The sequence below is a fragment of the Elgaria multicarinata genome, chromosome 2, assembly GCF_023053635.1.
Source record: "Elgaria multicarinata webbii isolate HBS135686 ecotype San Diego chromosome 2, rElgMul1.1.pri, whole genome shotgun sequence".
NCBI lineage: Eukaryota > Metazoa > Chordata > Lepidosauria > Squamata > Anguidae > Elgaria > Elgaria multicarinata.
In genome coordinates this window covers 143,045,277-143,057,871 of record NC_086172.1, presented here as the reverse complement: position 1 = coordinate 143,057,871, position 12,595 = coordinate 143,045,277, and the positions used below count along the sequence as shown (strand labels likewise).

Genomic DNA, 12,595 nt, shown 5'->3' with positions numbered 1-12,595 from the left:
AGTTTGAGTTATGAAATCAGCAGTTTGCATCAGTCATAAGGTGATAATGGGGAAAAACACCTTGCAGGATAATTGTTAGGACTACTACGCCTTTAGAAACATCAAGTTACAGGGGCATGCTGGGACAAAAAGGGAACTGAAGCTTTTTCCGTCGGAGATACAGGATACCAGCAGTCATAAGTCAGATGTTCTGGCAGAACTGGAAACTCAGATAAAATGTAAGCACTTAAGATGTATTCTGACCAGTGGATCAAACAGGCAGAAGCCCACCCTTGTGTTTGAGCATAACAGGAAAAATCGATGTTGCCTACAGTACTTTAACAGGGGTGGGCAGATCTAATTTGTTTTTTACTAGAACATCAAGATTCACCAGCCAGAGGTAGGTGCAAAAAAACAGGCTCCCTCTGAGCACATTCTGAGCTTAAGAATTTGTTTTCAGTACTAAGACTGCATTGAGTTGACAGACCTTTCACACACAAGTCCACTCTTGATTACCCCAAGTTTTCTGTTGTTGCTAAGCTATTAGTTGCTCATGTACTGCAAATCACCCCAAACCTAAGTAGATCTACCTTCTGCCTATCCCTCCTTTAGCAAGTCTTTCACATTCAGAGCATTAAGGAGGTCTAGGCATTGCTAATTTATCTTATGTGTTAACCTTCAATAATTTCTGATTATTCTTTGAATGCTGCAAGTTGCTGAATAGCTCGGAATCTTTGATTCCTTAAAATATGTGAATTTAATGCTAATTTGTTCACAGCCTAGTATCTATTTATTAGACTCTTGACTATATTATTAAATAGGCATGTTCACTAAGGCTGCAATACTATATACATTTACCTATAAATAAATTCCTTTTGAGTAGACATGCACTGGATTGTGCTGTGAGCTTTTTATTTAATGCTGGTTATGGAGAAGTTCCAAGAACACTGCAGTTCTATCTAGTGTCTAATACCAGAAGAGAGTCCATTTTTACTGTGCTATGGCTATTACTTTGGCATTACATTCATCCCCAATTATCCAAAGGTACATTTCCAAAGCCTGTGGTTACTGCAGGAATGCTTGTAGCTATAAAAACACTGTAAATTTCAGTGGCAGCATCACTTATACGTTATGAAATTCAATGCTTGGCAATGAACAAGGACAAAGCTTTCCAAAACCTCAGTTTTATTTGTACAGTGAAATACAACAGATAGGGAGCATTCAATTTCCAGCCCATAATCCAGAGCCATTAAAAAGTTTGGTTTCGCCAGATTATCTGGCCTGAAGTCACAGAATTAGGAATTCTAAATAGAGCTAATCTCTCTCTGCTAGAGCGACAAGGTGTGTATCAATCTCTGCTTCCGTAAGGATCCTAGAAGAAGGGAGAAAACAACAGAAACAGTTTATGCTTCACCTAAAATAGCAATCTGCTATCTGTATAATTAGAACATTTATGTAACCTGGAACAGAGCTGGACAGCCTGTTTGACACCGAGAATTACATAGGCTATTTATCAAGCACGGGTTCACAGAAGTACTTACAGGCAATGAATTTTTCTAACATAAACATGCTTGCCAAGTGAGACTCTAAGCTTGTGCTAGGCTTCAGAGGCACTTGGAAGCACAACTTCCAAGAAACTAAAAATCCCAACAAGACTACAGGGATGAGCTCTTTCCCAGGCCTTTGAGATGGGCAGGGGCTCATGCCTGCAGTTGCACTGGGCTTTGGAGATGCTCTGAAGTAAGAGATTCACTGCTTCCAAGCATCTCTGAAGACCCATGGAACTTAAAAAGGGAACATGCTACTGTCCATATGAGGGCAGAGGTAAAGTCATGGCCGTCTACCAAAGGAAGTTCATGAGCCTTTCAAAGCAATTCTGTGCCAACTCGTACCCAGTACTGCTAATATTAAAAGAGAAAAGGAGAACACATCTTATTCTGTTAATGCAGTGCCATGCTAGATTTGCTCATGGTTGTTGCCGATAAATTCTCCCGACTGATGCACTTACGTTTTTACCTCCCATGGTGCTGACATTTTTCTGGACACTGATCAGAATAGGCAATCTGTGGCCCTCCAGATGATGCTGGACTGCAATTCCCATCAGCCCTAATCAGCATACCCAATGGTGAGGAATAATGGGAGCTGCAGTCCAACAACATCCAAAGGCCACAAGTTGCCCAGCCCTGCTTTAAAGTCTCCCACTGTTTTTTCATGGTTGGCTCTTGTGTATGTATGCAATTCTTCACCAACCCTAACCCTTTGCTGGGCCTCCTTTCTTAGAGTTGTTTACACATTTAGACAGCTTCCCACACTTCATCCTTCAAATCTTGCTGCTTTTTTTTCTACTTCAGAGTCATTTGGTAAGTTTAATAGCATGTAGACATTCACTAGAATTGTGACTAGGGCTGTTCAGATACCTCCCCCTATTACCAGAACAGCAGATTTAGGCACATATACTTTTCACCCAATAGCATATAGCAAAATGGAAATGCTCTGAATTCTAGTGCTAAGAAGTAGAAAATATTGAAATCATACCTAAATTATTTCAATAAAAGCAGGGAACTTAGTTGGACATAAGCAAAAGGCAGAGTTCTCTAGGCACTTTTTATTTTACCTGAATTTCGGATTATCGACTGTAACGACTCCTATTTCTATTTCAGAAGGTTTGAAGTCAATGGACAAAACAGTAGAGAGGCAGGTTATTGCTGTCTAAAAGTAAAGAACACAGGTAATTTTGTTAGAAACATGGGGTGTAATATTTAAATTAAAAATACTAGTAACATACAAACGTGATTTTTCTTTAGTGTTAATTTATGCCCCCAAAGCCCAAATAAAAGCATTTCAAATGCAATGTTCTAGCACAATTTAATCTCTGTTGAGAAGTAGTGTAGACAGCTTAGTTCGCAGACCTTGCAGATGGGATTTGTAAAGTCAGTTGTGCTGCAGATCTTAGCAACATTCTGTCCTACAAGCCAGCCACTGTGCAGAAGGCAATTTTGATAAAATCATTACTTTCCAGTTTGGGAGTAACCTCTGCAATTCAGCAGGGGAAATACACACATGCTTTGTGTGGTAGCTGGACTTACCATTCTGAAATACAGCTAGTGTGACCTTTAAAATGTCATTTCTTGTTCAGCTTTGTTAATTTAGATTCAGAGCTCAATGCAAACAAAGGCTCAGTAGAGATAGCAACATTTCCTTCTCTCAGTCATTGCAAGTACCCTGCTACATGGATTCTTTGCCATCTATACAAATGGGAAATTGCCATGGGTCACTCAGTTGGTTTTTGGTTTAGCACAGCTTTGTATTAAGGCTCAAGCCCAACATGTTCTCCATAGACTAAAAAGGGGTTGCCAGAAAGCATCAGATCTCCCAACTAGTAGTCCCCTGTTTCCTAACAGTAAGAACGGGGGCGGGGGGATGATGACTTAATCCCAGCAGTTAGGATGACTATTTCAATTAATTATAAAATGTACTTGTTTTGAGGTTAAACTAGCACTTATTCCTCTATTACAATCATATCAATTAAAACATCCATATTATAATAGAAAAGCAGTTATTCAAGCATATGCAAACTATAACACAGCCCCAAAAGAGCTGGCAGTAGTATTGCCGAAGCAGCACGATCCCATTAGAAGTCTTGCATTTGCTCTGTATAAAAGTATAGGACTCAAAGACAATTTAGAAATTGTAGAACCAGCTTTATATATCAACTACCAGTAGGAACAGTTTCAATAAGAGAGATTGCTTTTTTTTTTTAAAGAAAACGCCACAAGGCGTTTCATTCCAACATTCAGCTTTGCTCTGGTATAACAAGTTGTGTAAAACAACTGACATGCATGAACAAGCATGAAGTTAACTATTCTGATACTACTGCTCAGGAGGCACAAGATACATATACAAACTAGGTTAAGATTTAAGGCTTAATTATTTTGGCCATAATGTGCAGAACAGCCCCAGGGATATAGGTGATGACTGCCAATTAATTTCCCAGCGCTTCTCTTGCCAAGTCTCAGCAGGCACTGTAGAAATGAAAGTTAAACCCATTTGCAGTTATCTCTGATGATTTTGGAGAGAAGGCTGATCCAAATTAAACAAGCTTAATGTTAAAATGTAAAGTTTTTAAGGCATAAAAGACACTACAGCCTGATTCACATGTCATGGGTTAACCAGGAATTGCTGGGGTAAGTGAGGCAATGAGCACTTTGCCTCCTGTGCACTCATTTCCACTTTCAATTACCAACTGGGCTGTTTGACCCATAAACAACCTAAAGTTTCTGGGTTCTCACATCATGAAACAACCCAGAAATGGTATGTTCCTGGATTGTTAATTAAAAGCAGAAAGGGCTAGTGCGCATCTTGTGTGCCCTGCTTGTCTCCAGCAATTCCTGGAGGGCCATAAATTGCCCACCCCACTGTAGACTTATCCCAAGTGCTTATAGCCTGCCTGTGTGTTAACTCTTTTTCCTAATGAAGGCTGCGCAACATAAAACCATAACTCAGGGAACATGTTGCATGAAAGCAAGATGGCAATCAGGAGTCAGTGTGGGAGGATGTCCTAGGTTTTATGAAACGGACTTGTGAAACATCCACACAATATATAGAAGTGTTTACCTACATCAAGTGTCGCTGAGAATAAAACACATGAGCCAAATCTGTTTCAATCTAAACACCATTAAGGGAAAACATCACACATTTTAAGAATAACCACACTGAAGAACAAGAGTGGAAAACACGTCGTTGTTCACAACTCAAACACTCTCCATTGTTTTGGCCTGCAACCCAAGTGAGATATAGTCCAACTGACATACCTCCACTGTCTGTTCAAATGTCCAGTCCAATTTTTTCTTCACTTTCTTTTCAAGAAAGCTAGTGGATTCTGTCTGTTTGACTCCTGCAGCTGTGGCCTTAAACCCACAGTAGTATCCTGCTGGATCACACTTGTATACCTGAGGATTGTTTTCTTCGTCAATGCCAATCATAATCACGCCTTTGGAGAAAGAATAGTTTTAAAATAGCATTTTAAACAAAGCTAACATTTCTAATGATTAAGATCTCATTCCCAGTCAAGGTTTTGCACACACTCTCATTATAACTCTCATAGGCAAAACATAGATACCAGGCATCAGCAATTCCACTCATGATGGTAAGTTTAGTTTGGTCCCTCTGGTGAGTGTGATGAACCACTAGTCTTCCTACCAACCATGAAGTTGCAGAGGTGGACAGGAATTATTTGGGTAGCCTCACGGTGATACTCATGACCTCCCCCATTTCCAAACTTCAGGAGAAGATTGGGGAGGGTGCTGTTGCACTCATATCCTCTTTGTGGGTTCCTGGTTGATAGCTGGTTGACTATTGTATGAACAGAATGTTGGACTAGAGGGACCCTTGGTCTGAACCAGCAGGGCTCTTTTTATGGAGTGTTTGGCACTTGAAGAACATTGGCCACACGAGGCCCAACCAGCCACCCTCTCCCACCGTTATTGCTGAAGAAGGAAAGGAAGACAGAGGGCTCGATGCTGCTGCCTGGAGGCGCTTTTGGTACCTTCAAGCAGCACCCAACAATGCACATTCCCTGCCCTTCAAAAGACAGGCAGAGGCGTATGTGTGTATGCATTGGGCGTTGCTGCACCCAAGCAGCATGCTCCGTGCCAACCCTTCTCTTAGGAAACAACAGCAGGGAGATTGAAAGGTGGGAGGGAGGGCTGACAAGCAAAATATTTGGCCTGGCCAGCCAAAGTTTGTACTACCCTGTGCATATACACACTGGTGGAAAAGTCACCTTTGTCAACACACAATCTGTTAACTGCATTAGATTGTGGGTTCAATGCTTGTACTGACTCCATACAGAGATGGGGTTATCTGCTTCCTTGGAAACGCAAGAACCATGCTATATCAAAACAAAGCCACAATCTAGCATCCTGTTTCCCACAATGGCCAATCCAATGCCCAGGGGAAGGCCACAAGAAGGACGTAAGTGCAGTTAACACTGTCCCATAATAAATAGCAATCACAAACATAAGAACAGCCATGCTGGATCAAACCAAGGCTCTATCTAGTCCAGCATTTCATCTCCCCTTAATTTCCCACCATTCCGCTTCACTGGATGATCCTAGGCTGTACTACTACAGAATCCCCACACCATGCATAATTTTATACTCCTTTATTGTGTAATGTTCCACCTTACTCACCTATTTAAACTAAATAGCCCCCGATGTTGTATCCTTTCTTCATCGGGGAGACGATACAATCCCTTGATTGTCCTTTTCTGCTCCATTTTTAGTTTTATTATTTCCTTTTTGAATTCTGTACATAGTATTCATTTGATGCTTTTTAAATGCACATTTGATCAGTCATGACTGGAAGGTTATGTGCAGAGTTATGTGCAAAATAAAGTATGTGCCAGCACAAAACTGTTGCACAATGTAATCATCTTAGGCAATCCTGAATCCAGTCAAGAGTGAGATAAAGGTGGGGATAAGTACCACAATCAAGAGCAGACACCCTCATTAATAGAGCTCAGCACTCAGATGCAATTTGAAATTATTTTCACCAATGCACTTGGCAAAAAGGCTGTACCTTCACTTTTATTCAGATTTAGCAGATACAATTCCTGCCATTGTAACCTCAAGACTCAACTGTCATACTCTCCACATACAGCTAACTCTGACAATACAGACAGTACGTGTCCCCGTTCTCTTGAGGTAGCTTTCTTTTTTTGGCACACTACATCAAATGTACTGAAGTGTCTACAGGTATAATTGTGCAAGGTTAACATTTTTAGGGGGAAGGGTGAAACCCAAGCCGGCAGTGCTGAGGAAAGGAAGCCATTTAAAAAAATACTGAATAGATTATAATATTTCTTACCCGCCTCTCCCTCTGGATCAAGGCGGGGAATAACATTAAATACAAAATCACCATAAAAAGCATACAACTAATTAAAAACATACAAAACTGATACAATACTAAAATAACAGTTGGACACATTAAAAAACATCTGGGTATGCTTGCCGGAAGAGATCAGTCTTTATGGCTTTCTTAAACTCGGCAAGACTTATTAAGTTGACGAATCTCTCCCGGCAGGCCATTCCACAGTCTGGGAGCAGGACCTGAGTGTGCGGGGCGGACTGTACGTGGGAAGGCAATCCCGCAGGTAACCTGGACCCAAACCATGAAGCCTTTAAAGGTAATAGCCAACACTTTATACTTTGCCCAGAAATTAATTGGCAGCCAGTGAAGTGATTTTAAAGTTGGTGTAATATAGTCACCCCCAGGTGTACTGGTGACCAACCTGGCTGCCATATTTTGAACTAGTTGAAATTTCCAGACTCGTATACTTCATGCAAAAGAAACATGCCAATATCAGTACAGAATTAGGGATAAAAATGTGAGATTATTGGTCTGGTTTCACCCTTCACTTTTATTTGTTTATCCAGTTCATAGAAGCTTCTGAAAGTTGCAATAGGATCGAAAAATGTCTCTATGGGTCTGTTTTTCCCCAGACACACAAGGCATGACTCTCTGCATGAGAAACTTCCTTTGGGGCAGGAGTGGAGTGTCTGGTAGCAGCATTTCATGAGAGGTTCAAGTTTTCCAGAATTTGTACTGGTGGACTGTCTTGTTGCAAGAAGGCACGGAAGCCACAGAAATAGGAAGAGGGCATAGCACCAACAGTAAACCTAAACACTAGGATTTTGTCATTAAAACATGAATCTTGTGCTAGCCATTTCACCTAACTTGAATAGGATGGGATTTTCTACTCATTTACATTGCAGCCTTAGTTTCCCAAAGTTTTGAAGTGTTGCTTATATTTTACTATACTTACAACAACCAAGAGGTCTCATTTCAGCATTTTGTGTGTAAACCTGAGAAATGTCCGCGATCCTTTTACACAGCATATCCACTGGAATGTCATAGCCATACTTGTATTTCCAATTTGCAGCCTCATAACGAGCTCTCTGCACCTGGGACCTGCTGTCAGCTGAGAGTAAAGAAAAAGAACTGAAGTCATTCACCCCCCCAAAAAAATTTAAATCTGAATACAAAACTAATTTTTTTCTGCAAAAGCAATAGCATCTTCAATTTCCAACACCTCCAAGGTATGGATTAATTTATGTAGTAATATTTTATCCCCCCCTCCCCTCGTTTCCAGGGATCTCTGAGCAGTATTCACAAGACTATTAGCTGATTTCCCATCCAGGAACTACAGAGGTGAAATTTCATCCATGAAAAATTAAGATTAATTGCATATTTAACAAAACTAAAGTCTGAAACGTCAGCTTCAGATCCACATTGCAGGTCACCCAGCCATTTACTACTTAGGTAATTTTGATACCTGTCATTCCTGTCATTACGCATCCAATATTTTCAGTTATTCTGAATAAGTGAGTCACTGTGCTGGAATCCAGTAGCTTGTCCTAATGGATGAAACAAAAACAATGGTAAAAGTTTATCACTAACACAAAACGAGGTTTCTACTTCATTACATAAAGACTCCAAATTTCATCTTTAAAACAACCAACACCACCTTCTAAGAACACTGCAGTCCAGTACTATTAGTATAGAAGAACTTATTTATTACTTATTTAAACATTTGTATCTTGCCCTATATCACTGGTATGGCGCAAATCCTGAATGCCCATTTTCTGGGAACAAACAACTTTTAGAATGGCCATGTCTAAACAACATCAGGTTTGTATGCTTTCTTCCCTCCAGCATGATTTGAAGTTGGCTTCTTTCAAACAAGTTGATATTAACCACAGTTTGTCGGTTAGGACAACATAGGCTAATGTCTTGAAAGAACCTGTTACTCCAGTTATTTCAGTGCCCAGTAAACCACTGAAACCAGGCACAGATTTGATGGACAAGAACGAAAGAAGAGCTGAGTCCTTAAAACTATGAAAATTAACCCACCATGCAGTTTTATCAGAACAATTATTACCCTCCCCTTTCAGTTTGTGCACCTGGAAAAGCAGCAAGGTGAGTGACCTTACCCAACTGCACTACCCCACAATTTCTAAGCCTGATTCTTAATGAGCTCACTTGAGGTTCCAAAGAACTCCACTACTCTTCAGTAACGAGATCAAAACATAGTGGAGTTAATAATTAAAGATCAACAAGAATACAAGCTAACCTGGCATATTATCAAGGAGAAATCAGGTAGGACACTGCGGTTTTTGCCAAGATACTACCACTTACCGGTACTTTCTTTTGTGTGACGACAACTGCACAGTCCTTTCCACGGACAGCTACTGATGTAAGGCCTCCCTGGTTTATGGCCTTAAATGCATATTCTAATGGTACATTAAATACAGTCAGATATTTAGCAATAATGTTATGGCAACGGTAGCATCAACACACTCTAAGAATTCACTGATAGCCAATCACTTATGTCTGTAACACTACTTTATACAAAGTGTAACACAACTTGAAAACAATGCACCACGTGCTAGGTTTTCACATATCTAGCATGAGTACAATTGATATATTTCTTATTCCATGTTTACAGGATGTAGTTTTCTTTAATATGAGGCACTGACACTATTTTTTGTTTTCTTAAGGAAAATTCCTCTTCCCTTGGATCACATGGACTATTAACCCTGCTCTGAATAATTGGCGTTCCTAATCACAACATGGACATCTGAGCTTTAGAAAAATCTCGGAAATATAAAAATATAATTAAGCCTCTAGTTAAAAATAAAAGAGGAATTGTCTGATAAATTCTACAGACAAACTGCACATCTTCTACATCTGAACTTCAAGATTCCCTATCTAGGAAGAAGGTGGTTATATGTAAACAACTGTCATCATTGGGGGAATTGCCACTGAACTTGGCAATTCCCCCAATGATGAGCAAAAAATCTCACAAACATAGAAAGCCGCCTTACACTGAATTCGACCATTGGTCGATCTAGTCCAGTACTGTTGACATTGACTGGGAGCGGCTCTTCAGGTTTTCAGGCAGGATACTTTCCTCGCCCTATCTGGAGAAGCACTAAGAAGGGCTTTGAGTAGTACTGTCCTATAGAAAGTGTCGTCTCCTTCATCCACAACAGCAGAAATGGTGTGCTCTAGATGCCGCCATACCTATTTAGTCTTGAGCATCTCTTGCGGCCCCCCAGATATTTTGGCCTCCAAAACTCATTAGCCGTCACCACTGGCTATGCTGGCTAGGACTAATGGGGGTTGCAAGCCAAAACATCTGGGAGTGGCTACAAGTTTCCAAAACATATAAGATAGGGGTGGCCAGAAGTTGCCACCCATGTCACCCCCGCCTTAGATGAAAGCTTTTATTTCTGAGTCCTTAAGTTTTCCTAAATCAAACTGGTATTTATTGTCATAACATGGTTTTGTAAGCGTTTTGGGGATTCTACTTTTTAACAAAGTCATAAAGCGTTTTGTAAGCAAACGTTAGGTCTCAGCCTAACCTTTAACTTGCAAAGCAAGTCTCAGATCCTTAACATTTAATAGAGAAGAAAATTCAGTAAGTGTAACTTCGTTATGAAAAGGTATTGTGTGAGTCCTTCCCATCTATTAGTGTCAGAGAGCCTCCTGTCTTGCACCGGAGCGGGCTTGTTTCAGTTTCGCTTTTAAACCAGGCCATTTTTGCTGCGCAATGCTACTCCTCTGCCTACCCAAATATCTGGCACGGCGGAGCACACTGAAGCGCCCCGTGCGTTTCTAACATTGAAAGCCCCCATCGTCTCCCCGAAAGAGACTGGGGCAGACGGGATAGCGCTGCTCCTTTCATCCAACTTCAGACAGGGAAACGGGCCCGGCTGCTGTTCCTATTGTTGTGCATTATTCTTCTCCCTCCCTCCGTCCCTCCCCGCAACTCCATGGAGAGAGGAAGGAGGGAAGGAAGGAGGGGCCCTGGGCCATGACGGGGCGGTTCTGGCCAGACACTCACCTACTTGGTAGAGGCGGCCCTCGGGGGAGAAGATAGTAATATGCCGGTCGAACCCGGCGCTGGAGCCTCGGGACATGGCGGCGTAGAAGAAGAAAGAGCGGCGGCGGCGGACTGGAGACCCGTCTGCGGACACAGCATGCAGGGGATACGTCCAGCAGCCGGAGAACGAGCCACGGCGGGAGTACTTCCGGGGTCACCTGCCCCCGCGCAAGCTCAGTGAGCCGCCGTGATCCTGGGAACCAAAAGAACCGCCGGGTCACTTTGCTCCTTAGTCATGGTATGTATCGCGCAGGCGCAGCAGGCATCGATAGTTGCACCTCGCGGAGCGTGAAATAAAGCTGCTCTCCCCTGCGGGAGTTTGCTTTCTGAGCATGCGCAGAAGCAAGCTTCCGTATCGGCCTTATTGTTGGCGCATGCGTAAATCTAAAGTGCGACTGTCATCCCCCAAAACGTAGACCCGTATGTGGCAACGAATCCCAAATGCTTAATTAATAGGTCGCAGTCCTATGCATGCTTAGAAAAAGTCCCATGCTGACGTTTTTCTGTCTAAATGCGCATAGAATTGCGCGTTGAAAGGACTCTCTCAAAAGAACTGTACACTTTTGGGGGGGTAGGTGGGGGGTGTACGCCGCCCTTGCTTCCTAAATCATGTGATCGAGCTGGGATTGCCACTGAGTTTTTTCTTTCCCTTTTATATGGCTCCTGTGCTTTTCACTGCTTTTGGTGACAAGCAAATATTCAAAGGCACAGCTGTCCCTTCAGCAGCATCTTCATACTAAAAAGGAAGAAGCCTCTCTTAAATTTCTGCCTATTATGTATGCAGCTGCTAAAAGCATAGGCGCCCTCAAGGAAATACCACAATAGAGGCTGTGCTGAAAAAGAAGATGGCATGTCTTATATAAGAACGTAAGAGCCATGCTTGATCAGACTGAAGATCCATCTACTCCAGCACTCTGTTCACACATTGGCCAACCAGCTGTCGACCAGGAACCAACAATGCAGGACATGGTGCAAAAGCATCCTCCCATCCTTGTTCCCCAGCAACTTGCGCACACAGGCTTACTGCTTCAGCACATAACCATAAGGGGTAGTAGTAGCCATTAGTCTTCTCTCCCAGGAATTTATCCAACCCCCCCTTTAAAGCCATCCAAATTGCTGACCATCACTACATCTTGAGGTAGTGAATTCCATAATTTAACTATGCACCCTGGGAAGAAGTACTTCCTTTTATTTGTCCTGGATCTCCCACCAATCAGCTTCATGGGATGACACCAGACGGGTTCTAGTATTTTGAGGGAGAAAAATGTATCCCTATCCAAATTATCTGCATCATTTTGTACACTTCTATCATGTCTCCCCTGGTGACCAGAACTATTCTAAGTGGTCACGCCATAGATTAATTTCTGTGGTTGTTGATTCAAACCCACGCACCCACCCCCGTGCCAGCACAGGTAGCCAACATATGGCCCTCTAGGTGTTGTTGGGCTGCTACTCCCGTTGGCTAGGACGGATGAGAGCTGCAGTTCAACAGTATCTGGAGGACCACAATTTCCCCACCCCATCTGCAACAAACTGTGTCTCCCCTTAGGTTTTATACTTCTTGGTTTGGGAATCACTACCAGAAAACAGCACACTTGAGAGAGGACACCAGCTTGTGGGTAGGAGGAGCAGCACCCACTGCTGCTATATTTATATATTCATACACTT

The 12,595-nt window shown here is 42.1% G+C and overlaps 1 protein-coding gene across 2 annotated transcripts; it reads right to left on the bottom strand.

Moving 5' to 3' along the window:
* Positions 1-1,147: 1,147 nt before the first annotated feature.
* Positions 1,148-11,081, bottom strand: PSMA6 (proteasome 20S subunit alpha 6). 2 transcript variants are annotated; one of them, XM_063117810.1, is made up of 7 exons: positions 10,893-11,081; positions 9,178-9,272; positions 8,315-8,396; positions 7,805-7,960; positions 4,791-4,969; positions 2,594-2,688; positions 1,148-1,351 (listed from the first exon to the last, which is right to left on the bottom strand). In XM_063117810.1, the coding sequence occupies exons 3-7, from the start codon at positions 8,328-8,330 to the stop codon at positions 1,294-1,296; spliced, it is 504 nt and encodes a 167-aa protein (XP_062973880.1). In that variant the 5' UTR covers positions 8,331-8,396; positions 9,178-9,272; positions 10,893-11,081; the 3' UTR covers positions 1,148-1,293. The 2 variants fall into 2 exon arrangements, with proteins under 2 accessions (XP_062973880.1, XP_062973879.1); XM_063117809.1 differs by having other exon boundaries at positions 10,889-11,065.
* Positions 11,082-12,595: the final 1,514 nt, after the last annotated feature.